The sequence below is a fragment of the Ranitomeya imitator genome, chromosome 4 (genome assembly GCF_032444005.1).
Source record: "Ranitomeya imitator isolate aRanImi1 chromosome 4, aRanImi1.pri, whole genome shotgun sequence".
Lineage (NCBI taxonomy): Eukaryota > Metazoa > Chordata > Amphibia > Anura > Dendrobatidae > Ranitomeya > Ranitomeya imitator.
This window is the reverse complement of record NC_091285.1, coordinates 142654332-142681688: the sequence shown is the minus strand read 5'-3', so window position 1 is coordinate 142681688 and position 27357 is coordinate 142654332. Positions and strand designations below refer to the sequence as shown.

The following is a 27357-nucleotide window of genomic DNA, read 5'->3' as shown; positions in this document are numbered from 1 at the left end:
AAGTGCCGGTTAAATGCTGCTGTCACCTCAATCTCCTCCCTGGCTCTCAATGTGCTGCTGTTACCTCAGTTTCCTTTCTGGCTCTCTCTGTACTTTTGTCATTTGTCAATCTTCTCCATAACTGTCAATGTGCTGATGTCACCTCAATCCCCTCTCTGGCTCTCACTGTGCTGCTATAACCTCAGTCCCTTTTCTGGCTTTCACTATGATGCGGTCTCCTCCATCTCCTTTCTAGGGCTCACTGTGCGTCTGTTACCTCGATCTCCCCCCTAGCATTCACTGTGCTGCTGTCACCTTAGGGTACCGTCACACTAAAACGACGCTGCAGCGATACGACAACGATGTTGATCGCTGCAGCGTCGCTGTTTGGTCGCTGGAGAGCTGTCACACAGACAGCTCTCCAGCGACCAACGATCCCGAAGTCCCCTGGTAACCAGGGTAAACATCGGGTTACTAAGCGCAGGGCCGCGCTTAGTAACCCGATGTTTACCCTGGTTACCATCGTAAACGTAAAAAAAACAAACACTACATACTTACATTCCTGTCGCGTCCCTCGGCGCTGTGCTTCTCTGCACTGACAGTGAGCGCCGGACAGCCGGAAAGCAGAGCGGCGCTCACCAGGCAGTGCGGGAAGCTGAAGGCGAGGGACATGACCAGACACCGGGAATTTTTTTTTACATTTACACTGGTAACCAGGGTAAATAGCGGGTTACTAAGCGCGGCCCTGCGCTTAGTAACCCGATGTTTACCCTGGTTACCAGTGAAGACATCGCTGAATCGGCGTCACACACGCCGATTCAGCGATGTCAGCGGGAGATCCAGCGACGAAAGAAAGTTTCAAACGATCTGCTACGACGTACGATTCTCAGCGGGGTCCCTGATCGCAGTAGCGTGTCAGACACAGCGAGATCGTAAGGATATCGCTGGAACGTCACGGATCGTGCCGTCCTAGCGACCAAAGTACCACTGTGTGACGGTACCCTTAGTCTCTTCTCGGGCTCTCATTAGGTTGCTACCATCTCGATCTCATCTCTGTCTATCACCTTTCTGTTGCCATCTCGATCTCATCTGTATAGAGATCAGAGAATCAATTTGCAGGACTATAGTCCATCAGCCAGGCTAGCAATCTGTAACCGATGGGAGCCCTCCAAATCTCCTTGCCTCCCGGCATTCTCGGGTCTTTTTTTTAATTAGCCCGACTGGTGCAACATCCTCATTGCAGCGTGACATTGTAGCTAATCAAAAGAAGAACCTGGAATGCTGAGTGGTAACGATATGCAGATCTACCATCGAGGGATCACAGATTACTGATCTGGCAGGACTAGAGGCCTTCTAATGGATTCTCCCATCTGTACCGCTCTAATTCTCACTGTGCTGCTACATGTCCAGCTCTCCCATATCACAGCCCATACAAGTGGACAGAAAGGAGGGCTTTCTATTTAGGCCGGCTTCTCATTAGTCACAGCAGTAATGGTGGATGTTGCAGCTTATAAATTCTTGGAAGATTGTTCAGGCTAAGCAACTTCCTTCTGAAAAACAATGGACTACTGAGATCTGTGCAGAAACCTAGGGTCTCTGTATGAATGTAACAGTGGTATGGGCTCGAACACCAGACAGGACATAATCAGAAGCACCAGGACAAGTCTATGCATTCATTCCATATTTTGCTGAAATGACTGGTGCACTTTACCATTTACGTCTTAAGGCCAGATTGTAGGGACTGTAGGATACTGGATGGTAACGGAGATGCCACTGTACCCGAATTGTACTTTTCAAGGTTTCTGAAATTCAAATGTACAATGACTGTCTACAAGGAGAGGTGTACGTCCAGTCACCATAATTTAGATGCAATCAATGCAAAAGGCATATAAAGTTCTCTAAGCATAATATTTCCTGATTGCTTTTCCTTATTGTGATTTCCACTTCTCCACAATATTTATTCTGTTTTCCAGGAAACCTTTGCTCGGGTTTGTTGTCATTCGTACCTCACAGGAGGCATTGGCTCAATGGGATTTTCTTTAGATGGACATACACTCATTACAACGGGGGTGGGCGATAGTACTGTTGTTTGTCTGACATGGAGGTGAGTCGAAAACAGTAAATGACTCCTTTGAATGCTGTTGAAATTAACTGATGAAAAGTGATTGTCCATTACCCTTAGGTAGGATAGGTATCAATACCAACATCCGGCACCCCACCGATCAGCTGTCCTAATATCAGCTGGATAGTACCATTTGTGGAGCAGAACACCACAGCTGTCAACTGTTTGTTGGCCTCGGCAGTGTCCTGTAGACAATCGGATAGGGGCGAATGTGCATTGCCCAGCTGCGCACACTATGTATGTGACAATGCTGTGTAGCTCTACAACTGATTGCATCCAGCCACTTCTGACACTGGGAACAGCATATTGGTGGGAGTTTTGGGTGTCGCACCCCCCACTAATCTGATATTGATGACCTAACAACCCCTTCAAACTCTTTGTAGAAATGTGTATACCCTTTTACAATTACACCTTTTAACTATCGAGTGTGTGTTACCGTACCATGCCATTGTGCACACTGTTCTGCTGTGTTTGCAGAAATACTGGAAACAATGTTGTGAAAGAAGCCATTGAATATGGTCGGACTCTGAGCATCTCACTTCGAGATATTATTTGTATGGAAGATGAAGCTTTACGGAAAATGCCACTGTGGAGTCCTGATTCAAATATGTCACGTGCGAAAGACAAAGAGGTACATTTGTTAACCAGCTAAATATGTTTCCTTGAAAAAAATGAAGTACCCCACTCCTTTAAGATAGAGCAATTAACTCTTCCGTAAAGGCCCCGTCACACTTAGCGACCCTAAAGCGATCCCGACAACGATACGACCTGTCAGGGATCATTGCTGCGTCGCTATGTGGTCGCTGGTGAGATGTCAAACAGTGAGATCTTCCCAACGACGCAGCAGCGATGCAGCGACCTGTAGCGACCTGTACAACGATGTCGTTGGTCGTTGTGACCCTGTCACATGGCAGCTATTATGACGATTCAGACCTCGATGAGGGACGTCCTGTGTGACGTTGTAGTCACACAGGCGTGCATTTGCGTTGCCTTTTCCGCGCCCATTCAGTTCCGATTGGTGGTCGCTACTGCGTTCTGATTGGTGGCGGCGACACAATAGCCCTTGTTCCTGACCGCGTGGTGGTTTGCAGATCGTTGTAGAGTTCTCCGGCCTGCGACTCCTCTTCGATTTATCTATTCTTCAACGGTTCTTCTGACACCTGGGATGGAAGCGCTACTATGTCGCCTTCTGTTGAAGGCATGACCGCCAATCAGAACGCAGTAGCGACCACCAATCGGAGCGGAGGGGTGCGGAAAAGGCAACGCAAATGCACGCCTATGTGTCGGTGTCTGAGTCGTCAACGAGGTCGTTGGTAAGGTGTCAAACACAGCGATGTGTGCTACCCAGCGGGACCTCAACGATCAAAAAAACGTCCAGGCCATTCCGACACGACCAGCGATCTCACAGCAGGGGCCTGGTCGCTGCTACGTGTCACACATAGCGAGATCGCTACTGAGGTTGCTGTTGCGTCACAAAACTTGTGACTCAGCAGCGATCTCGCTAGCGACCTCGCTTAGTGTGAAGGTACCTTAAGGAGACACACAGAGGCTTCTGCATCAATCAAGATCAAGTAGAGCTTAAGTTGGTCACATGCTTGAGACCGCTGCTGGTCAGCGGCTATTTCTCTCAAGTCTCCCTTAAACATTATGTTAGTAGCTTATATTGCATAGGAACTAATGATCAGATATGTTGAAACTAAATATGCTTGGTCCCCATCTGCCCTACCTGCTACTTGGGTACAGGTGGAGAACTCACAATACACGTTAGTTAGCTTTTCACCTCAATCTTGTGAGTTTTTGGCCATTTTAACTAGCTATTCGGCCAAATGTGAGTGTCGGGGCAGGAAGCAGCCGCATGCCAGCTAGAGAGCAATACATACTTATTCCAAGAGCACTGAGTTGTGCACAAGCCCCCTTACATGTAATATCCACAGTGAGAACTTGTGATGTACGTTCACGTTTCAGCATCATTTAGTTAACTTACAGAATCAACATTTATAGGAATTTCACAATGTTTGTGAATATATTATCTGTTTGATCCAGAGATATAGCACTTATCATAATCCAGAGCTGGATTCACAATTCTTTTTAAACCTATGATGGGAAATTTATAACCCACAAGTCCAATAAATAATGAGTGCAATTAAGCGCAGCCCAAATAGACGCACAACTGTAGATAAACCAAAAGAAACTATTTAGTACAATATAGTAAAAATGACATAATGGATAACATCGATATCAGTTTATTTCATGAGACACCATATGACAAAGATAAAAAAAAGACACAATACAAGACACAATAAAATAAAATATACAAGGAAATGTACCTGGGTGTTAAAGGTAAATAGTATGTAGTACCTGAATGTACATAGGTAAGAACTACTGACCCAAGTTCATACTGGAGATGTGTCCACACCGCCTTCACTCCAACGCGCGTTTCACACGTGCTTCCTCAGGAGTGGTGACACCCAGGTACACATCCTTGTATATTCCTCTCTTCATCTTTGTATTTGTCACTTTATGTGCACTATATATATATATATATATATATATATATATATAATCTTCTTCTGACCCAGCCCTTTGCATTTATAATATCAGGCTTCTGATGTTTTCCTGCCTCTCCTTTTTATTGTGCCTTGTATGTTATTTTTCATCTTTGTAATGCGGTGTCTCGCATGTAAACTGATATTGATTCTATCCATTATTTCCTTTTTAGTTTATTGCCCCATGAAGTTTCTTTTGGTTTTTCCGCATTCACAATTCTGCCTGCTACTGTTAGAAATATTATTGGGAGTCAGTCTCCTAACAGCTAGCAAGAACTCCTGTAATGAAGAGGACCAGCACATGAAATACAGAATACATTTCTCTGAAAGCAAATCACTAGACCAAGCTGTGTGCAGTCACTGAGCCAACAAAGAACGTTAGCGCCTCTCACTTTTGAGGCGGATTGCAGTATCCGGCCGCGTCCACCATACTAGATGGGTATTTCCTGAAGGAAATACATGGTGCTTGAACAGCGCTGCCAGCTTTACAGCAGCACTTACTTATCACACACAGGACGGGGGGGGGGGGGGCACTTACTTATCACACACAGGACGGGAGGCACTTACTTATCATGCACAGGACGGGGGGGGGAACTTATCACACACAGGACGGGGGGAACTTACTTATCACACACAGGACGGGGGGGGCACTTACTTATCACACACAGGACGGGAGGCACTTACTTACCATGCACAGGACGGGGGGGGAACTTATCACACACAGGACGGGGGGCACTTACTTATCATGCACAGGACGGGGGGGAACTTATCACACACAGGACGGGGGGCACTTACTTATCACACACAGGACGGGGGGCACTTACTTATCACACACAGGACGGGGGTGGGGGCACTTACTTATCACACACAGGACGGGGGGGGCACTTATCACACACAGGACGGGAGGCACTTACTTATCATGCACAGGACGGGGGGGGGACTTATCACACACAGGACGGGGGGCACTTACTTATCACACACAGGACGGGGGGCACTTACTTATCACACACAGGACGGGGGTGGGGGCACTTACTTATCACACACAGGACGGGGGGGGCACTTATCACACACAGGACGGGAGGCACTTACTTATCATGCACAGGACGGGGGTGGGGAACTTATCACACACAGGATGGGGGGCACTTACTTATCACACACAGGACGGGGGGGGCACATACTTATCACACACAGGACGGGAGGCACTTACTTATCATGCACAGGACGGGGGGGGGGGAACTTATCACACACAGGACGGGGGGCACTTACTTATCACACACAGGACGGGGGGGGGGGGCACTTACTTATCACACACAGGACGGGAGGCACTTACTTATCATGCACAGGACGGGGGGGGAACTTATCACACACAGGACGGGGGGCACTTACTTATCACACACAGGACGGGGGGGGGCACTTACTTATCACACACAGGACGGGAGGCACTTACTTATCATGCACAGGACGGGGGGGGGGAACTTATCACACACAGGACGGGGGGCACTTACTTATCACACACAGGACGGGGGGGGGCACTTACTTATCACACACAGGACGGGAGGCACTTACTTATCATGCACAGGACGGGGGGGGAACTTATCACACACAGGACGGGGGGCACTTACTTATCACACACAGGACGGGGGTGGGGGCACTTACTTATCACACACAGGACGGGGGGGGCACTTATCACACACAGGACGGGAGGCACTTACTTATCATGCACAGGACGGGGGGGGGGAACTTATCACACACAGGATGGGGGGCACTTACTTATCACGCACAGGACGGGGGGGGCACATACTTATCACACACAGGACGGGGGGGGCACTTATCACACACAGGACGGGAGGCACTTACTTATCATGCACAGGACGGGGGGGGGAACTTATCACACACAGGATGGGGGGCACTTACTTATCACACACAGGACGGGAGGCACTTACTTATCATGCACAGGATGGGGGGGGAACTTATCACACACAGGACGGGAGGCACTTACTTATCATGCACAGGACGGGGGGGGGGGAACTTATCTCACACACAGGACGGGGGGCACTTACTTATCACACACAGGACGGGGGGGCACTTACTTATCACACACAGGACGGGAGGCACTTATCATGCACAGGACGGGGGGGAACTTATCACACACAGGACGGGAGGCACTTATCATGCACAGGACGGGGGGGGGAACTTATCACACACAGGACGGGAGGCACTTATCATGCACAGGACGGGGGGGGGAACTTATCACACACAGGACGGGGGGCACTTACTTATCACACACAGGACGGGGGGGGCACTTATCACACACAGGACGGGAGGCACTTACTTATCATGCACAGGACGGGGGGGGGGGAACTTATCACACACAGGACGGGGGGCACTTACTTATCACACACAGGACGGGGGGGGGGCACTTATCACACACAGGACGGGTGGCACTTACTTATCATGCACAGGACGGGGGGGGAACTTATCACACACAGGACGGGGGGCACTTACTTATCACACACAGGACGGGGGGGCACTTACTTATCACACACAGGACGGGAGGCACTTATCATGCACAGGACGGGGGGGGGGAACTTACTTATCACACACAGGACGGGGGGCACTTACTTATCACACACAGGACGGGGGGCACTTACTTATCATGCACAGGACGGGGGGGAACTTACTTATCACACACAGGACGGGGGGCACTTACTTATCACACACAGGACGGGGGGCACTTACTTATCACACACAGGACGGGGGGCACTTACTTATCACACACAGGACGGGGGGCACTTACTTATCACACACAGGACGGGCGGCACTTATCACACACAGGACGTGGGGCACTTACTTATCACGCACAGGATGGGGGGGGCACTTACTTATCACAGACAGGACAGGGTACTTACTTATCACACACAGGACGGGGGGCACTTACTTATCACACACAGGACGGGCGGCACTTATCACACACAGGACGTGGGGCACTTACTTATCACGCACAGGATGGGGGGGCACTTACTTATCACAGACAGGACAGGGGTACTTACTTATCACATACAGGACAGGGGGGCAGTTACTTATCACACACAGGATGGGGGGGCACTTATCTCACACAGGACGGGGGGCACTTATCACACACAGGACGGGGGGGTACTTATCACACACAGGACGGCGGGGGGCACTTATCACACACAGGACGGGGGGCACTTACTTATCTTAATTATATACAGATATCCCCCTATATACAGACACCTTACATTTGCATAGCTGCCATCTTTGTAAGGTCAGTGCAGCTTCAATCCATGTTAGTTGGGGGTCATGGAAAGGTCACCATTAATTCCTATGGGAAAATTTTTTCTTAAAATGCGATTTTTTTAAAAACTACAAATCGGATCGACTCCAAGAATACATAGCACACCTGTCCCCACCGAGGGCTTCGAAACGCCGCCTGAACGGGGTCTGTGCGCCGAGCGGTTCGGGCTGCATTAATTGTGGAAAACGCGGAGAAGAAGAATAAAATATAAGAAATCGGATTACAATATGTTGCTTGAACCTAGAGGGTTCAAGCACCATAATAACAAAATCACATATTATGGGATATACTGCCAGCCCCCCGAAGAAGCCTACGTGAAACGCGCGTAGGGGCTGGCAGTCCATTTCCACACTACGACCACAATGGGTGAGGATCAATCTTGTATGTATTTATGTGATTAGGTGTCTTTTGGGACATACACTGATTGTTACTATATGGCTTATATAGCTTAAGAACGTGATACCTCGGGTCGGATTTCTCTTATTAATGTGGATTTTTGGATTTTGTTACCGGTGTCCTTCATTTATGTAGTTACTTTGAGATGATTATGCGTACTTAATGTACTGTTGTAAATGGTGACCATAATATGTGATTTTGTTATTTAATAAATATTATCTTTTTATTCTAAATACAGTAGCTTTGACTTCAATTGTCCGAATTCTGTATGTATTTGGGAGTTTCTGTCATGGCTTGCAGACTTTTCTAAATCATTGTGTTGCTCTGATCTATATAATTATAAATTCCCTGACATGTAGTCCTCCATATTTATGAGGGCTATATTACCTTGCCTCCACCACTGATTGGCAGCTTTCTGCCTATACACAGTGCACACAGAAATCTGCCAATCAGTGATGTGGGTGGGGTTATACAGAGCTCAGCATTCAGAGAACTGCTAGATTTGCAGTAGGAGTTTCATCAAACCTGCAGGAAACAGCCCAGTAAGTGACACATAGCTAGAATAAGGGCCTTTACTCCCAAATCATTATGCTCTCAGCTTTACTATGATTGTGACTCCATAGCTACATGTTATACTGTTGGAAAAACTCTTTTTTCAGGTCCCTTTCTGGCACAGATCGTTAATGATGTAATGATTCTCATCTTCAGGCAGGGTTCACATGTTGTAACCACAGTTCATCTTTTGCCTAGAAATTCAGAAACTAAAAAAAAGAAGCTTTTTCCACAATTTTGGGTTTTGCAGCCTGTGAACTGACACCTTCACAATATCTAATATTATATTAATCATAGTATAGCACTGATCCATTCTGTCATGGTTGTCATTGGGTTTAATACGGTCATCTTTACTTAGGGAGGCCATCCAAGCGTTGAAGTGACTGAGCTGGATAGCAGTTACACCAGCCCCCCATTAGTGCAATCTCAGGATCCCACTTGGCTTGATCACAAATTCACTGAAGTAAGTGGAAAATTGGCCATTTTCTAGCAATTTTTATATTTTTGTCATTTTTTTTTTACGGCGTTTTGTTACATGAATGATTATGACACAGGCAAAAACAGATATCTGTGAAAGTATCTGATCTGTAAAATTTCTTTAACTTTTGTTTGGTTGGAGAAATCTGTAAAGTCGTATGTAATTATTCTTACGTGCCCCCCCAAAGTGCTGCACTGATTCACCGGTGCTTTGCCAGATGCTCCGGCCAGCCCGAGGAGCGCTATACGATCATCTGGGTAATGTGTTATATGACTGTGAAGATAATTCCGGGACACATGTTATTGATGAATAATCTTTTCTATCATGCAACTTTAAAGGCTATTAAAGAGGAAGTGAAGAAATATGCAGACCAGAAGAAAAGTCTCAAGAATGGGATAAAAGAACTAAGAGAGAAAGTAAGGATGTTTGATATTCATTTAGGTTTCACACATTGTTGGTATGTGTTGGTGTTATTAATACAGTACATGCGGTATAACAGTTTATGTTTTGTGCTTACAATGGGTTATTCTAAAGAGCTTCTGAGTAGTGATGAGCGAACGTGCTGGGATAAGGTGTTAGCCGTCATGCTCGAGTATTAATAGAGCTCCTCCGGCGTGCTCGAATAGTATGTTCAGGTCCTCGCGGTTGCATGTCTCATGGCTGTTAGACAGTCACAACACATGGGAGGATTGCCTAACAAACAGAATATCCCTGCATGTGTTGTGGCTGTCGAGACATGCAACCGCAAGGACTTGAACATACTATTCGAGCATGCCAGATGTTCAAGTCCTCGCGGTTGCATGTCTCATGGCTGTTAGACAGCCACAACACATGGGAGGATTGCCTAACAAACAGAAAATCCCTGCATGTGTTGTGGCTGTCGAGACATGCAACCACGAGGACTTGAACATACTATTCGAGCATGCCAGATGTTCAAGTCCTCGCAGTTGCATGTCTCATGGCTGTTAGGCAATCCTCCCATGTGTTGTCGCTGTCTAACAAACAGGAAATCCCTGCATGTGTTGTGGCTGTCGAGACATGCAACCGCGAGGACTTGAACATACTATTCGAGCACGCCGGATGTTCAAGTCCTCGCGGTTGCATGTCTCATGCCTGTTAGACAGCCACAACACATGGGAGGATTGCCTAACAAACAGGAAATCCCTGCATGTGTTGTGGCTGTCGAGACCTGCAACCGCAAGGACTTGAACATACTATTCGAGCACGCCGGAGGTATTAACACTCGAGCATGCCTGGATAGCACCTTATCCCAACATGTTCACTCATCACTACTTGAGAGGCGGGAAGTGTTGACCTCCCTACACTGGAGGAATAAACCTTGTATCCTGGGTTTTCTTTCATTTTGTGGGTACATCAGTATTAGTGATAGGGTTAAAAACTTCCTTATTTCATACATGTATTCCTAGTTATGATTGCTAACTATTGGGTATAGAAAAAGCCATTGACAATGAGCATCTGTAAGAAAACTATGAGATGACTCTACGCGTACATTTGTGCTGTTACTAGCTAAGGTGCTCATTGAACATGGCTTCCATTGTCTACTTAGCTTCTCACACTGTATGTTTTCAGATACAAGCTATGATGCGAGAGAATGAGGCTTTACCCGACATTGAAAGGTTGGACCAGCAAGAATTTAACTTGGACACGGAGGAGCAGGAAAGACTTCAGGTTGAAAGTGATCAGGAGGTGGAACGGGTAAGCGGCTCGGGCAGCATGTAGTTATGGTAGAAGTAGCACATCTGCTCTGGGGCAGGTTTCTATCTTGAGTGGTTATTCCTCAAGTCTATTTAGATTTGAGACATCAGAAAACACCAGTAGGTACATTTTATCAATTAACACCCTATCAAAAAGTGTAGAGATATTCAACTTAAGGCTCCCATATCTACTAGACTGACAACGGGGGGGAAGCAATGTGCATGGAGGCCTCCTTATTCTCCTCTGACAGATGATGTTAAGGGAGATAAGGGTCAGATTTTGGACTACTGGTCCTTTTGTTTTCGGCGAGCTAAGCTGGTACCATGAATCTGACAGTGGATATCTCCTAGAGAACACAGGAAGATTGGCCAAGTGAGCGCTCCTATGTATAGAAGAGTCAGAGGAGATAGCTGCTGGACAAATGATTAGCTGACCCATCGTTAAGCTGACAGTGTGTATGAGGGGCTCTACTGTATTTTGTGTTGCTCCCTGGGGTTTAGTCATCCTCAGCAGCAGAGCTGGTTCCTTGCTCATCAGCAGGCTGGGCAATAATAGTAACATAGTAACATAGTTAGTAAGGCCGAAAAAAGACATTTGTCCATCCAGTTCAGCCTATATTCCATCATAATAAATCCCCAGATCTACGTCCTTCTACAGAACCTAATTGTATGATACAATATTGTTCTGCTCCAGGAAGACATCCAGGCCTCTCTTGAACCCCTCGACTGAGTTCACCATCACCACCTCCTCAGGCAAGCAATTCCAGATTCTCACTGCCCTAACAGAAAAGAATCCTCTTCTATGTTGGTGGAAAAACCTTCTCTCCTCCAGACGCAAAGAATGCCCCCTTGTGCCCGTCACCTTCCTTGGTATAAACAGATCCTCAGCGAGATATTTGTATTGTCCCCTTATATACTTATACATGGTTATTAGATCGCCCCTCAGTCGTCTTTTTTCTAGACTAAATAATCCTAATCAGTGGCTTCTACTCTTCGTGTCTTGGGAGACCAGAACGAACAGTTACACCCTTAGCGTCTTTGACAAGAAGCAGCTCCTGCACAATAGTATCATCTTGTCATAGAAGTGTTTTATCACCAGCAGGTGGGAGGGAGACAGGACAGAATAGCAAAGGTGCTCATCCACACGTTTCTGACCGAAGCCTCAGAATTGAGGGTGTTGGATGGAAGAGATGCTTGAATATGAAATGTAAATTATCAAGCAGCCAAGGACATAGAAGATGACATTGGGGAACAGCAAAGACCAAACTAATTACTGTCTTATATTTCCTGCATGGAGAATTTAGTCCCCAAACTTTCCCTATAGGGCCCCATAGTTACTTGTCATGCCCTTGGCTACTGATATCCAATCATCAAGTAACACGATTTTTGTTTTTAAAGGTTCAAAGAAAAATCGAGCAGGAAAATTTGTCCAAACAATATTTACGTGAAATCATTAAGAAGGAATGCTGGGATTCTATGTCAATTAAAGGATGTTCTGTCGTGGTGAGTATAGCTCATCATCGTTATGTTTCGGATAACACATTAGCGTAAGGTGACAATCAATATGGTTTATTATATAGCAAAAATGAATCTCAGAGGAAAAAACGCACACATTAAGTAATGAGATGTTAACCAGCAATGAGAATATTAGGGGTGAGAGTGGAGAAAATCACCACCACACGTGTGTATACAGGATAGATAAAGACCCATCGGTGAAGCTATAAATATATAAGGAGGACACAAACCAAATACAAGAGTCTATAGTATAAAAAGGTATAGGTTTATTAGTAACATAAAAATTAAAATTTGGAAGGGATGGGAATGAATGACAAGGTGGAAAGCGGACGTAATGACAGGACAATTACATATTATGATGTAAATGAATATGCATAGAATTGATAAACAATACAAAAATCAAAAGGATATCATCAAAACAATATAATAGAAAGTATAAACATAAAGTGCATAGGTGTATAATACTAACAAGTTGGTTTAAATGCCTGGATTGAAAGTAAAAAGGCAAGTTATATTGCAAGGTTTGCAAGTTATGATACAGGTAAGTAAAGAGAGAATAAAGTAAAGTGCATGTTCATATAATAGATAATAAGACCTTAGTGTACGTCTATGCTGTGAATGAGTCTAATTATCACCAAGTGGTGTGGAGCAACCACATGTAGAACAATATATCAATCATTATGCTTGGATTAGCGTTCACATTACCTGGGTGTCAATGGGAGTATAGTGTCCCTGGAAACGTCCCCTGACGAAGGCAGATGCTGAAACGCGCGTCGGGGTGGACGTATTCACCGACACTATACTCACATTGACAACCACGTAATGTGAATGCTAATGCAAGCATATTGATTGATATATTGTTCTACATGTGGTTGCTCCACACCACTTGGTGATAATTAGACTCATTCACCGCATAGACATACATGCGGTGCATGTGCACACAGTACCGAGCCCCCTTTCATTATTGCCTCCTGTCACCGAAGTGTACTGAGTGGCTTCATAGAGGAGGAGAGATCAGTTTTGTGCTCCTCCTGTGCTCAGTGCATGCAGTGGAGGAGCACAAGACTGATCTCTCCTACTTTCTGAAGCCCCTCAAAACACGTCTGTGTGTGGCAAGTGGGAGGCACTGATAAGAGAGTCCTGCCCCCATACTGTGCTCGCTGCTGACACCGTCATAGTCAGTGTGCACGTGCCGCACTGCAGATAGTGTTTGGCCAGTGGTAGCTCTATCCAAGTGAGCGCTCTTAGAAAATCCAATGATACCTTATGAGGCCATGGCTAGTGCGAAGTTACTGATTAGGGTCCTTCATGTGGCTGTAGACTTGTTTAGGTTCTGTTCACATTGCTAATTTATGTGCTATTGTTTAAAGTCTTTTCACACAGAACATGAAGTGACAAACTATCCTTTAAAAGAGCGAACAGCTAAGGAATTGGAAGATATTGCCAGAGTGTTAAATGTCAAGAAGACGGAATCGCTTGACCTCAAAGTAAAGTATAAAATAAGAATATTTGTCATTTGGCAATGCAAAGTTCATTGTAAAAATCTGTAGATTAGGAAACATTCGCAGGTAATATTATCAGAAATATGGGAATCTGCTCCTTTCTGCAGCTCCGGTGGTCTCTGCTGGGACACAGGCACTGATGACCCGACCACCATTCTCCTCATCCTGCAGTGATCATGGGGGGACGTCGTCCCTTGCAGTCAGGCAGAGACCGTCGGAGCAGCAGTTCTGGAGTAGGGAGCAGATGAGGTTATGGAGTCCTGTGCTCCCGTGCTTTATCCCATACAGTCCACTGTAATATCAGTCTGTCTTCTAACCCTGCACTAAAGCTTCATGCACAAATCTGTTCCATGTGCCACTTCTCAACAAGTCCATAATACAGACCATTGGCTAGTATATGCCTACGTAATGCCAGTTAATGTCTATGTGATGCCAGTGTATGCCTGTGTGATGCCTGTGTGATGCCAGTGTATGCCTGTGTGATGCCAGTGTGATGCCTGTGTGATGCCAGTGTATGCCTGTGTGATGCCAGTGTGATGCCTATGTGATGCCAGTGTATGCCTACTGGATGCCAGTGTGATGCCAGTGTATGCCTATGTGATGCCAGTGTGATGCCTGTGTGATACCTGTGTGATGCCAGTGTATGCCTATGTGATGCCTGTGTGATGCCTGTGTGATACATGTGTGATGCCAGTGTATGCCTATGTGATACCTGTGTGATGCCAGTGTATGCCTATGTGATGCCTGTGTGATGCCTGTGTGATACCTGTGTGATGCCAGTGTATGCCTATGTGATGCCTGTGTGATGCCAGTGTATGCCTATGTGATGCCAGTGTGATGCCTGTGTGATACCTGTGTGATGCCAGTGTGATGACAAAGAATGCCTGTGTGATGCCAGTGTTATGCCAGTGTGTGCCTAAGTCATGCCAGTGTATGCCTATTGGATGCCAGTGTGATGCTAGTGTATGCCAGTGTATGCCTATGTGATGCCTGTGTGATGCCTGTGTGATACCTGTGTGATGCCAGTGTATGCCTATGTGATGCCTGTGTGATGCCAGTGTATGCCTATGTGATGCCTGTGTGATGCCAGTGTATGCCTATGTGATGCCAGTGTGATGCCTGTGTGATGACGTTGTGATTCCTATGTGAGGCATTGCATTATTCAAGCCACAGAGATACAGTATAGAGCCACTGATATATTCACATGGATCCCACCCATGGCCACGTGTATGCGATCTCACAAAACAGTTTGCCTACATTCTTTTGTTGATGGTTAAATAAACCTTCCATTTTAGATCAGAAAGGAAATTGTTGAGGTTCAGGCAAAAATTGGAGCGGAAGACGAGGAAGAAGTGGAGGAAGAGACTGAGCAAAGCCAGGATACCACATCTCTGATCGGGAGTCTGAGTGACCAGTATGGTGGAGATACTTCCAACCTGTACAGCCAACTGGAGATGCACAGCCGAGAGGAGAAAATTAACCAGATTATATTGCTGCAGGTCAGTGCATGTAATGGTGCTGTTTAAAGGGAACTGGACATCGCCAAGAATGTCATTTACTTGCAGATATTGGGATAACCTTCAGGTAAATAGCGTTCTAACCCTGTGTACACCATAAAAATGAATTTTTAATCACAGTGTAATCTCCACTTAAAGGCTCTTTCCGGTTCAGCCCATAGGGTTGTCCCACGATTTACTTGCAGATTAACCCTTCATGCGGGTAAATAGAGTTTTTGATGATATCAGATTCTCTTTTATGCTATGTTCCCATGATGAGTTTTGCCAAGGTTTTTTACGTTACATATTTTTTTAAAATACAACTATGGTACCGAAAATCTGCAACATCAAAAACTCACCAAAAGCTCATCGTGGGAATGTAGCCTAAGTGTTTCACTACTCCCATTAATCCCTTAACGACCGCCGATACGTCTTTTAACAGCGGCAGTTAAGGGTACTTATGCCTCAGCACCGCTTTTTAATGGCGCTGTGGAATAAGTGTATAGCGTACCCCAGAGTCAGAATTTCTCCGGGGTCTCCGCTACCAAGTCAGATTTTCCACTTACAGTAATTTCTCTCTCCTCTGATGTGATCGCACATCAGAGGAGAGAGAAATAGGGTCCCCTGATCCCTCACTGATAACCTCTGGAGTCCCTGCATCCCCCCGTGAAGTCCCCCGGCATCTTCTTCCAGGAGAAAATGGCAGGTGCATGCGCAGTTCATTTTGATCACTGTGATAGACCCTATCACAGTGATCAAAATAAAAATTAGTAAATCAAATCCCCCTTAATCACCCCCTTAGTTAGGTAAAAATGATTAAAAAAAAGTGTATTTATTTCAATTTTTGCATTTGGGCTACAGTTGGGCTAAAGTGAGTTGGGATAAAGTTAGGGTTAGGGTTGGGCTAAAGTTAGGGTCAGGGTTGGGCTAAAGTTAGGGTTATGGTTGGGATGAAGATAGAATTAGGGTTGGGCTAACGTTAGGGTTAGGGTTGGGCTAGGGCTAAGGTAGGGGCTAGGGTTAGGGTTGGGCTGAAGTTGGGGATGGTCTAAAGTTAGGGTTGGGCTAAAGTTAGGGCTGTGGTTATGGTTGGAATTACGGTTAAGGTACCTTCACACATAACGATATCGTTAACGATATCGTTGCAACGTCACGCTTTTTTGTGACGTAGCAACGATCTCGCTAACGATCTCCTTATGTGTGACAGCGACCAACGATCAGGCCCCTGCTGGGAGATCATTGGTCGTGGGAAATGATCAGGACCTTTTTTTGGTCGCTGATCACCCGCTGTCATCGCTGGATCGGCGTGTGTGACGCCGATCCAGCGATGTGTTCACTTGTAACCAGGGTAAACATCGGGTTACTAAGTGCAGGGCCGCGATTAGTAACCCGATATTTACCCTGGTTACCATTGTAAAAGTAAAAAAAAAAAAAAACACTACATATTTACATTCCGATGTCTGTCACGTCCCCTGCCGTCAGCTCCCCTGCACTGACTGTCAGCGCCGCCGGCCGTAAAGCAGAGCACAGCAGTGACGTCACCGCTCTGCTTTACGGCCGGCGATTACACAGTGCAGGGAAGCTGACACCGGGGGACGTGACAGACATCGGAATGTGAGTATGTAGTGTTTTTTTTTTAAACTTTTACAATGGTAAGGGTACGTTCACATTTGCGGTTTGCGCCGCAGCGTCGCCGCCGCAACAAAACGCATGCGTCGTGCGGCCCTATCTTTAACATTGGCGCCGCATGGGGCCGCATGTGCATGCGTTGTGTTGCGTTTTACGCCGCATGCGGCGTTAGGGCGCACCTGTCTGGGCGCGGCAAACGCAACATGTTCGATTTTTTGTGCGGCGCCGACCTTTTAAAAAACGCATGCGTCGTGCGGCCCTATCTTTAACATTGGCGCCGCATGGGGCCGCATGTGCATGTGTTTTGCTGCGTTTTTGTTTGCGTTGTGCGTTGCGGCGACGACACTGCGGCGCACAACGCAAATGTGAACTTAGACTAACCAGGGTAAATATCGGGTTACTAAGCGCGGCCCTGCACTTAGTAACCCGATGTTTACCCTGGTTACCCGGGGACTTTGGCATTGTTGAAGACAGTTTCAACGATGCCGAAGTCTTTCCCCTGATCGTTGGTCGCTGGAGAGAGCTGTCTGTGTGACAGCTCCCCAGCGACCACACAACGACTTACCAACAATCACGGCCAGGTCGTATCGCTGGTTGTGATCGTTGGTAAATCGTTTAGTGTAAGGGTACCGGTGTGTTAGGTTTAGATTTGTGGTTAGGGTTATGGTTAGGGCTGGTATTAGGGTTAGGAGTGTGTTGAGGTTGGGGTGTGGTTAGGGTTGGGATTAGGATTAGGGGTGTGTTGGGATTAGGGTTGGAGTTAGAATTGGGGGGGGGTGCTCCACTGTTTAGGTACATCAGGGGGTCTCCGAATGCGACATGGAGCCACCATTGATTCTAGCCAATTTTGCATTCAAAAAGTCAAATGGTGCTTCCTTCCTTCTGAGCCCTGCCATGCACCCAAACAGTGGCTTTCCCCCAGATATGTGGCATCGGCATACTCAGGAGAAATTGCACAACAAATTTTGTGGTACTTTTTCTCCTGATACCCCTGTGAAAATAACAAAACTTGTTCCAAAGAAAATTTTTTTGTGAAAAAAGTAAAATGTTCATTTTTTGCTTCCATATTGCTATAGTTCTCGTGAAGCACCTGAAGGGTTAATAAACTTCTTGAATGTGGTTTTGCGCACCTTGAGGGGTGCAGTTTATAGAATGGTGTCACTTTTAGGTATTTTCTGTTATACTGACCCCTCAAACTCACTTCAAATGTGAGGTGGCCCCTAAAAAAAGGTTTTGTAAATTTTGTTGGAAAAATTAGAAATCGCTGCTCAACTTTTAGGCCATGTTCACACAATGCGTTTTTTACTGCGGAACCGCCGCGATTTTGCCGCTGCGGGTCCGCAGCTGTTTTCCATGCAGGGTACAGTACAATGTACCCTATGGAAAACAGGAACCGCTGTGCACATGATGCGGAAATTCACTAAAAAAGCCGCGCTGAATAGCTGCGGTAAAAAAGAAGGACCATGTCACTTCTTTGTGCGGAACTGCAGCGGTTCTGCACCCATTGACCTCCATTGTCAGGGTCAAACCCGCAGTAAAACCCGCAGACGAAAAAAATATCTGCGGGTTTTCTGCGGTTTGTGGTGCAGAACCGCTGCAGCAGGAAGTGTGTGGGCGGAGTGTGGCTGTCCCCCCGTGCCCCAATCCCACCCCCCCATGCTCCAATGCCACCCCCCCGTGCTCCGACGCCCCCCCCGTGCCCTCATCTCCCCCTCTTATACTTACCGGGCCTCCCGGTGTCCGTCCGTCCGTCTTGTCCTTGGGCGCCGCCATCTTCCAAAATGGCGGGCGCATGCGCAGTGCGCCCGCCAAATCTGCCGGCCGGCAGATTCGTTCCAGGCACATTTTGATCACTGTGATAACCTTACAGTGATCAAAATAAAAAAAAAGTAAATGACCCCCCTTTATCCACCATATAGGTAGTAGCAATAATAAAATAAAGAATTTTTTTTTTTTTTTTTCCCCACTACAGTTAGAACTAGGGTTAGGGGTAGGGTTAGGGTTAGGGGTAGGGTTAGGGTATTTTCAGCCATTTTAACCCTAAAAAAACTTCCTAGAAAACACACAGACTCTGCAGAGAAAACTGCATAAAAAAACGCACTAAAAACCGCATCAAAAAACGCACCTGCGTTCTCTGCCAAGAGCTGCGGTTTTTAGTGCAGAAAAAACAGCAGGGAAATCAGGAACGTGTGAACATGGCCTTAACGTCCTAACAAAAAAATTATGTTTCCAAAATCGTGCTGATGTAAAGTAGGCATGTGGAAAATGGTAATTATTAACTATTTAGTGTAACACGACTCTGATTTAAGGATACAAAAATTAAAATTTGAAAATTGCAAAATTGACAACATTTTTGCCAAATTTCCATTTTTTCATAAATAAACTTATTGTGTGCATCATTGTTAGGAAAGTGAGCATTTTGGCCACATCATCATGTTTATGCAAGTTATCAGTGATCTGATTAATAGGTAAAAAAAAGCAACGGTTTCAGCTGAGATCAGTTATTTAAAAACGGACTTGAGTCTGCGCAACTTATTTGCTGCTGGATCCGTTCTGACGGATCACTACTGGACATGTGAACAAAGCCCTACATGCCGAATGTCTATACTCGGACAGTAAAACATACACTGAACTTGACGCAACTGTGTCATCCTTTATTATGCAGGACATCATATATAAGGTAAAAATAGGCTTTAACAAAGAGTTTGAAGTAGTCCATAAACAGAAGGAGCAAGAGGTTTCTCGTGTGAAGGAAAGGAATCAGAGAATCCTGGAGATAATGTCTGAGCTAAATATACAGGAAAAACTAATGGAACCAAAATTTACTGATAATGAAAAGCCAGAAAGAGCCCTCACCGTGGACGACTCCGAGGTAATAGTTTGATTGAACATCATCACGCACTGCCATCATCTGCTTCAGTTTAATCTAGCCCAATATTGTTTAGACCAATGTGGAGATGAGCAAAACGATTTGTTGGACCCGATCCAGCTGCCGGACAGTAACTGGGCCCAAAGTAACAATATACTCTGTCCACTTGGATTGGTTTTAACACTTGCTGTCATTAGTATTTTGTGTTATTACACCTGCACTATGGCATGATAAAGTCATATTGACCACTGCAAGTTACATTGAAAAATGTTTTACATGAAAAGTGCCATCCAAGGTTGTGACCGTATTAATAGAAGAATGATGATATAGCAAGTGAAATAAGTATTAAACATGTTATCAATTTTCTAAGCAAATATAGTTCTAAAGATGCTATTGACATGAAGTTCTCACTAGATGAACTAGATAACTAGTGTTCTCACTAGATAACAACCCATCCAACACAGGCAAATTAAACCATGTATGTCCATAAGTTAAGTTATATGTAATAATGAGAGATGGCACAGGAAAAAAGTATTGAACACCCTTACTGAAATGTAATTAATACTTCATACAAAGGAGAGCACGTGGCTGTGGTTGGTTTATGGTGAAATTACGTTCTTTCCGCTTCCAGATTGAGGCCCCAACATTGCTTACTGGAAACTTCAGTAGTTTAGAAATTGTTCTATAAACAATGCCATCAGTAAGTTTTGCAACAATAAGGTTGTGAAGGTCCTGAGACAACTCACTGTTTTACCCATCATGAGAAGTTTCTTGTGTGTCACCTTGGTAATGAGACACTTTTAATACACTATCACTTGAACCAGATGATATTATTTTTCAGTAAGTGCAGGATTGCTTTCTGATTACTGATAGATTTCAGCTGGTGTCATGACTTTCCATGGATTTTTGCACCTCTGTTTCTTCATTTGTTGAACACTTTTTTCCTGTGTCATTTCATATAATTACCACTAGTGGTCATAAACAACCCCAGCATACTAATGCACACCAGTAAGACAACAATTATATGAAGACACACCATGATTGCCATAGAAGAAACTTGGATGTATAAACATTTCAGCACAATATATCTATAAAATGTGATCTCTATAGGCAGAAAGCTATGCTGACATGCATTTTATGGTGTGATGCTATTGCTCGCTGTTCCATTAACTATGGTTCTTGTTTATGTGATTAAAGATAAAAGTTGAAAAATATTTAACGCCTGAACAAAAAATAAAGGCAGAGCGGCAAGCGAAGCAGGAGGAGGAGAAGCGTTTGGCAGCGCAGGTAACGGAGATGGTAATATGATTGATGCGGAGAACTTTACTGTGAGGTGTAAGTAGATTTCAGGAGGAGCTACTGAGCCCCACATTTGTTATGGTTTTTCTTGCTTTTATATGGAGCATTTTAGTCTAGGACATCTAACGAAAATGAACGGAAAAGGGCTTGCACCTTTCTGCTTGGCCTAAAATGTTGTAAAAATGCCACACAGGGCCTGACGTAAAAGAATAATAGTAAATGAAGCGCTTCCTTCAATTTTTATCCTCTTAATATATTGCAGTCATATAGCACTGTGTACTTACTGTACAATTGCTCATTTTGCCTTTCTACCCAGTTAATGCTTCTCTTTTCCATTAGGTCTATGACATCATGTGATTAATAACTGACCATCGGAAACCATCTAAGCTTTATATAGAAACAGGAGGTCAGTTTTCTCTGCACAAGTCATCATTGCAAAAGTCCCTGGCGGGGGAAGAGGTAGCAGCTGGGTCAGGAGTTGAAAAGGGGAATGATAAATGCAGGGACAAGAGACTTCCTGTTTCTACATAGAGCAGAGAAAAGAGAACTAGCAGGGTAGAAAGGCAAAATGAGCAATTGTAAGTACACAGTGCTATATAATATGATTGCAATATATTAAGTGGATACAAACTTTGGTGGAAGTGCTTCGTTAATAGGAATGACATATGTTGTGATAGATTTACCATACAAGGTGACATTAGTCATACATTTGTTACAACAGAGATCTAAAAATTAAACATTGGCTGGAATTACACCATGGTTTGTACATTTTTACAACCTCCCAACATTTGTTCCCCACTTTGTTGGACATTTTTTAAGCTCAGTCCCAATCACCTGGGAAATCCAGAGTGATTCTTACTTTTAGGCAAATTAGCAGAAGCCATAACTACTTACGTAGAAGAGTATTGCTAAAAACTTGGCGGTGCATGGAGTCAATGCACTTTGTGTCATTTTTAGTTAATAATTTAGGTTTCAGTGCGTAGAAGTGAAATGTTCAGTCTTTTTTTCAGCAGTTTGTGTAGATTGTATATAGGGAGAATAACAGCATGTGAACACTTTACGGCAGCTGCAGTCACTTGACAGAGAAATCTATAGACTTATTATGCAGTTAGACAGGCCAACCATGGCCGGTAAGCAACCACCGATTGGCTGTTTGTAAACCGATCGGCAGGCATGTAGTAGCCAGTTTAGAGCTGCGCTCAGGCACACAACCATGTTCTTTCCATCTGAGAAAATTGATCCGTTTATGCTAAGCAGACTCTCATCAAAGTTTGATCAGAGTGGGATCCCATTTTCTTGGAGGTGTAGTGAAACAAAAAGTTTCTCCACTTTCTTCATGCAGTCAGTCCATGAAAATCAGACCCGCCGGTCTTAATTGCACAGAACGATTGTTAGTATGCCGCATAGGCCATCATGTTCTCGGCAGCACGTGTCCTATTTACACTGAGAGCTATGATCATAAGGCAAGCTTATTATCTCACCCCACGGATGTGCGTTTTGCGAGAAATGAGCGTTCCTAGGACCGCTTGTTCCGGATTATTGTCCCGTGTATAAATGGACCCTTAGAGTCTCCCAAAAATCCGACTTCAACATGATGAGTCGTGTATTACACAGTTGTCAGCAGCAGCTTATTTTTCACCCCCTACTCTCTAGTGACGTGTAATATGCCGATTTCAGGAGAGATAGTTAATCCTATAAAATGATCTATTTCAGGAAGACAACGCCAAACAGCGAGCTCTCAATGATATGATGGGGGGCGTCTTGGAGGTGAAGAAGGAGGATATCTTGAGAATGGTGAGATTTCAATGAACAGAACAAATGACCAAGTATTTTTTACAATTCCATCATACAGTATATTTAGGGGGAGTCTGCATCCTGTACAATGGGTCATATGCCCTAAACATTTGTCAACATTTCTGTCGTTTATCTATACCATGATGGGGAAGAGGTGACTTTCTATGAAGCATGTGGTGCACGGCTGAGGGACCTTATTGGCATAGGCAAAGCGACTGTCCCTCTCCACTCAGTAGTTGTACCTCATATTCTTATTAAGTCCATAATACCTCTAAAAGTCATGGAAAATATGAAAAAGTTCATTACCTTATGTGGTGGAAGACAACTCCCTTGTACAGAGACGCCTGATGATCAAGTGGAGCTCAGCTATTCCCAAAAATAACAAAGTCTGACTGTAGATGTCTTCAAAAGATCTCTCCAAGCAGATGGTTATGTCAAAGACACTGGTCCCACAAATAAGAAGAGATGTGCCTCCAAAGATGTGTGTGGTATGTTCTTAAAGTCCTCTGGATGACCGGCCGATGGGCGGGTAGGGGTGTGCATAACAAACCAAGACAGAAAAAGGTAATGGTTGGAGAACCTCCTGCCCATACCCCACTCCTAATAGTCCTGTCTCTGGCCAGTCTAGTAGGCTGTATATTCAATGAAGCCCCCTGCAGGGAAGAACAATGGGACACAACCCCCTCACTAGGTGCATTAAAGGCAAATGTTAATGCAGTACCTGAATGTGGTCATGAAGAAGACTGACTGGGAAGGGGAATGTGATACACTGTAAGGCTAGGTTCACATGCACCATTTTTGCATCATGATTTTTCTGCAGCCAAAAAAACCCCACAGGTTTTGCTATGTTGTTACTGGGGTTTTATGTTGTGTTACTGGTTAATTTTTTATGTGAATTACATTTAATAAAGTTCATTTTATTCACCAAAAACCACAGCAAAACCCTGTATTTTACATTTACTCATTGCTTTCTACAAGTGAAAAAATGCCGCAAAAATCACTGAAAGAAGTGACCTGCTGCAGTTCTCAAAATCAGTTCAGGAAAAAGGAGTGCATGAGATTTCTGAGCTCTCATAGCCTTTGCTGGCACGAATACTTCTTTTCTGCAGAAAAAAAGGCTTCAAAAAGGCTGCGTGTGAACATATCCTAAAGAGAAAAATCTGGTAAAAAATCCACATAAAACGCATTAAATCCTTTTTAGGTGGATTTTGAAGCAGTTCCACTTTCTAAGGGTATGTAGACACATTGCAGATTTCCTGCGGATCCGCAGCGTTTTTTTCCGCGCAGAAACGCTGCAGATCCCCAAGTGATTTACAGTACAATGTAAATCAATGGCAAAAAAAAAAAAATGCTGTGCTAACGGTGCGGAAAAATCTGCACGGAAAACGCAGCAGATTCAAAAAAGGAGCATGTCAATTCTTTTTGCGGATCTGCTGCGTTTCTACACCCATTCCATAATAGAAATCCGCAGGGGTAAAAAAAAGGATGAAATCCGCACAATGTCCGCAAAAAAACGCGCAGAAACCGCAAAAAAAAACAAAAACGCACCTGCATTTTCAAGAAATGCAGAATCTGCACAGAAAATTCCCCAGTCAAATCTGCAACGTGTGCACATAGCTTAATTGTATTTAAAAAGGTCCCTTTATGTATGTTCATGGAGATTATTTTTTTACTTTGATTTTTGTATGTTTTTTCAGCATGATTTTTTAATAATTTTTTTATTTATTTATAAATGTTTTTTCAGCATGATTTTTTATGAGTTTTTAATTACAACATATTATATAGCTATTGTTTGTGTTGTTTTTTTTGGCGCTTTTTCTAACACATTAGAAATGTGCACAAAAGAACCCCTCGGTTTTTGCACTACAGACGGGTTTTCACATCCACATGGATAGGAGGCTTGTCAAGCAGATTTGACAATGTTTTTTTCTGTGGATTGTGGGTTTTAATCGGAGGGCAAAAACTCAGTCATATACATAGAGGATAGAGGTGGGTGGTCTTGGATTTTTTGGCCTACGATGCCGTGCTTATCACTTGCCCAAAAAATAGGAACATGCCTGATAGTTTTACAGATAACTAATGCTCATCGGATGAAAGAAACACTTGTTCATTCCTCCAAAATAGCCGAAGGTTGATCGCAGTGGTTGAAAGCAGCCATTTTTTTTTTTTACCCAATTCTTTATGTCTTTCAGGAAGTGACACAACCAGGTTTTTTAGCCAAAGCCGAGACTGAATGGTCTGAAGATGAAAAAAAGCAGTTCAAGGACTATGATAAAAAATGTAAGGAGCTGAACGAGGAGAAGGAGAAATACAGGAAGGTGAGAGTTTACTTGTTAATTCTGCTCATGGCTACTAACAGTAAAAGGGTAAAGTGTTGGTTGAACAATAGGCCGGCCATTGCCTTTCCCCGACTCCTTTGTACATAAGAGGGATCGTTCGGCTGAGTGGTCCTGTGCTCTGTGTGACATGCTACCAGACCCCTCTGGCCTCATCTATGGCTCCCATACATACTAGACTGTCAGCTGAGCCCACCAATATCAGCGGATTCGGCTTATGGTTAAGCTTACCCATCTGTATGAGATATGTCAGGTGTCATCTTAGTTGTGTCGTTGTTGCTTCAGTTTTTCCATGAGATTTTTTTTCTCTCACTGGAGCAGGTAGACAGTCCAAAATTATTTTATCCATTGACGTGGTGCGTGTACATCGGACTGCACTTGGCTGTCGTCTGTGTGCAGTCCAATGTTTAATACACACCCATAGACGTGGGTGCGCGTGAGCCAAATATACGAAGCCACTCGCAGCATTCTGTGACTGTGTTCTCATGCCAGATCGACAAGAGAAAATAATCGCTGATCAGCCCTGCCTCATAGAATAACGCTGGGCCGAGTCCTGTCCGATAAAGCATCACATAACACTCGGCCATATTATACGTCAGTGTGACTGTACCCTAAAACTGATGTGTGTATGGATCAATAAAACTCTATTAGGCCACGGTCACACTAGCAGTATTTGGCCAGTATTTTACCTCAGTATTTGTAAGCCAAAACCAGGAGTGTAACAATTAGAGGAAAAGTATAATAGAACCATATGCCCCACTTCTGTATTTATCACCCACTCCTGGTTTTTGCTAAGAAATACTGAGGTAAAATACTGACCAAATACTGCTAGTGTGACGGCAGCCTAAGTCAGTGTGTTGTCCCAGAGAAAAAAGTCCGCACAAGGACGTGTCACATGGCTGTGTGTATGTAACCTAATTTGTATGGGGGCCTTAAGGCAGCTGTATGACATTTCCTAGAAATGGGCTGAGGCTTGTAGTGCCCCTTAGCTGACCTGGCTAAGAACCTGATTTTTTAGATCGTGTTCGGATAAGGCATTATTAGTGAATTCGAAGTGCTTGAAAAATAGCCGCAACACATTCATGGATTGTCTGTTTTAGTCGACCCCTCCATGCGTTGCGAACAGCAGTGAGACATGTGGCCGCAGGGACTCAAACATATTTTTCAAGCACGCCGAAGACACTCGGCTAGCACACGAGCATGCTGAGATAACACCTTATCCGAGCACACATAAGATAATGGTATTCCAAAGAAAATGGATTTTTAAGTGGCATGAAACAAAAATTCTCGCAGCACACAGGACACTACCTCACATCTTGAACCCCAACTAACTAAGAAGCCAAATCTTTAATGAGGTCCTCCCTCAGTACTCTGGCTCTTACCTTCAAGTCCCATCTGGGGGTCAGTCCACCTGTCTGTCTCCAACAGATCTCTTCTCAGCTGTGAGCGCTCCCTCTAGAATGGGCCCTAGATGGGTGTGGGCCCAGCAGATCTCTTCTCGTCTGGGAGCGCTCCTTCTAGAATGGGCCCTAGATGGGTGTGGGCCCAACAGATCTCTTCTCGGCTGGGAGCGCTCCCTCTAGAATGGGCCCTAGATGGGTGTGGGCCCAGCAGATCTCTTCTCGTCTGGGAGCGCTCCTTCTAGAATGGGCCCTAGATGGGTGTGGGCCCAACAGATCTCTTCTCGGCTGGGAGCGCTCCCTCTAGAATGGGCCCTAGATAGGTGTGGGCCCAGCAGATCTCTTCTCGTCTGGGAGCGCTCCTTCTAGAATGGGCCCTAGATGGGTGTGGGCCCAACAGATCTCTTCTCAGC

General features: G+C 44.8%; 1 protein-coding gene across 1 annotated transcript in view; it reads left to right on the top strand.

Moving 5' to 3' along the window:
• The window catches only part of CFAP43 (cilia and flagella associated protein 43), a 101696-nt gene that overhangs the window by 40965 nt on the left and 33374 nt on the right, over positions 1-27357 (top strand). The window contains exons 16-27 of the mRNA XM_069763978.1: positions 1953-2083; positions 2579-2732; positions 9270-9374; positions 9728-9805; positions 10980-11105; positions 12503-12607; positions 13990-14106; positions 15417-15620; positions 19912-20118; positions 21313-21402; positions 23128-23208; positions 25401-25526. Coding sequence (XP_069620079.1) covers positions 1953-2083; positions 2579-2732; positions 9270-9374; positions 9728-9805; positions 10980-11105; positions 12503-12607; positions 13990-14106; positions 15417-15620; positions 19912-20118; positions 21313-21402; positions 23128-23208; positions 25401-25526 — 1524 coding nt within the window. The remainder of the gene's footprint in view (positions 1-1952; positions 2084-2578; positions 2733-9269; positions 9375-9727; positions 9806-10979; positions 11106-12502; positions 12608-13989; positions 14107-15416; positions 15621-19911; positions 20119-21312; positions 21403-23127; positions 23209-25400; positions 25527-27357) is intronic.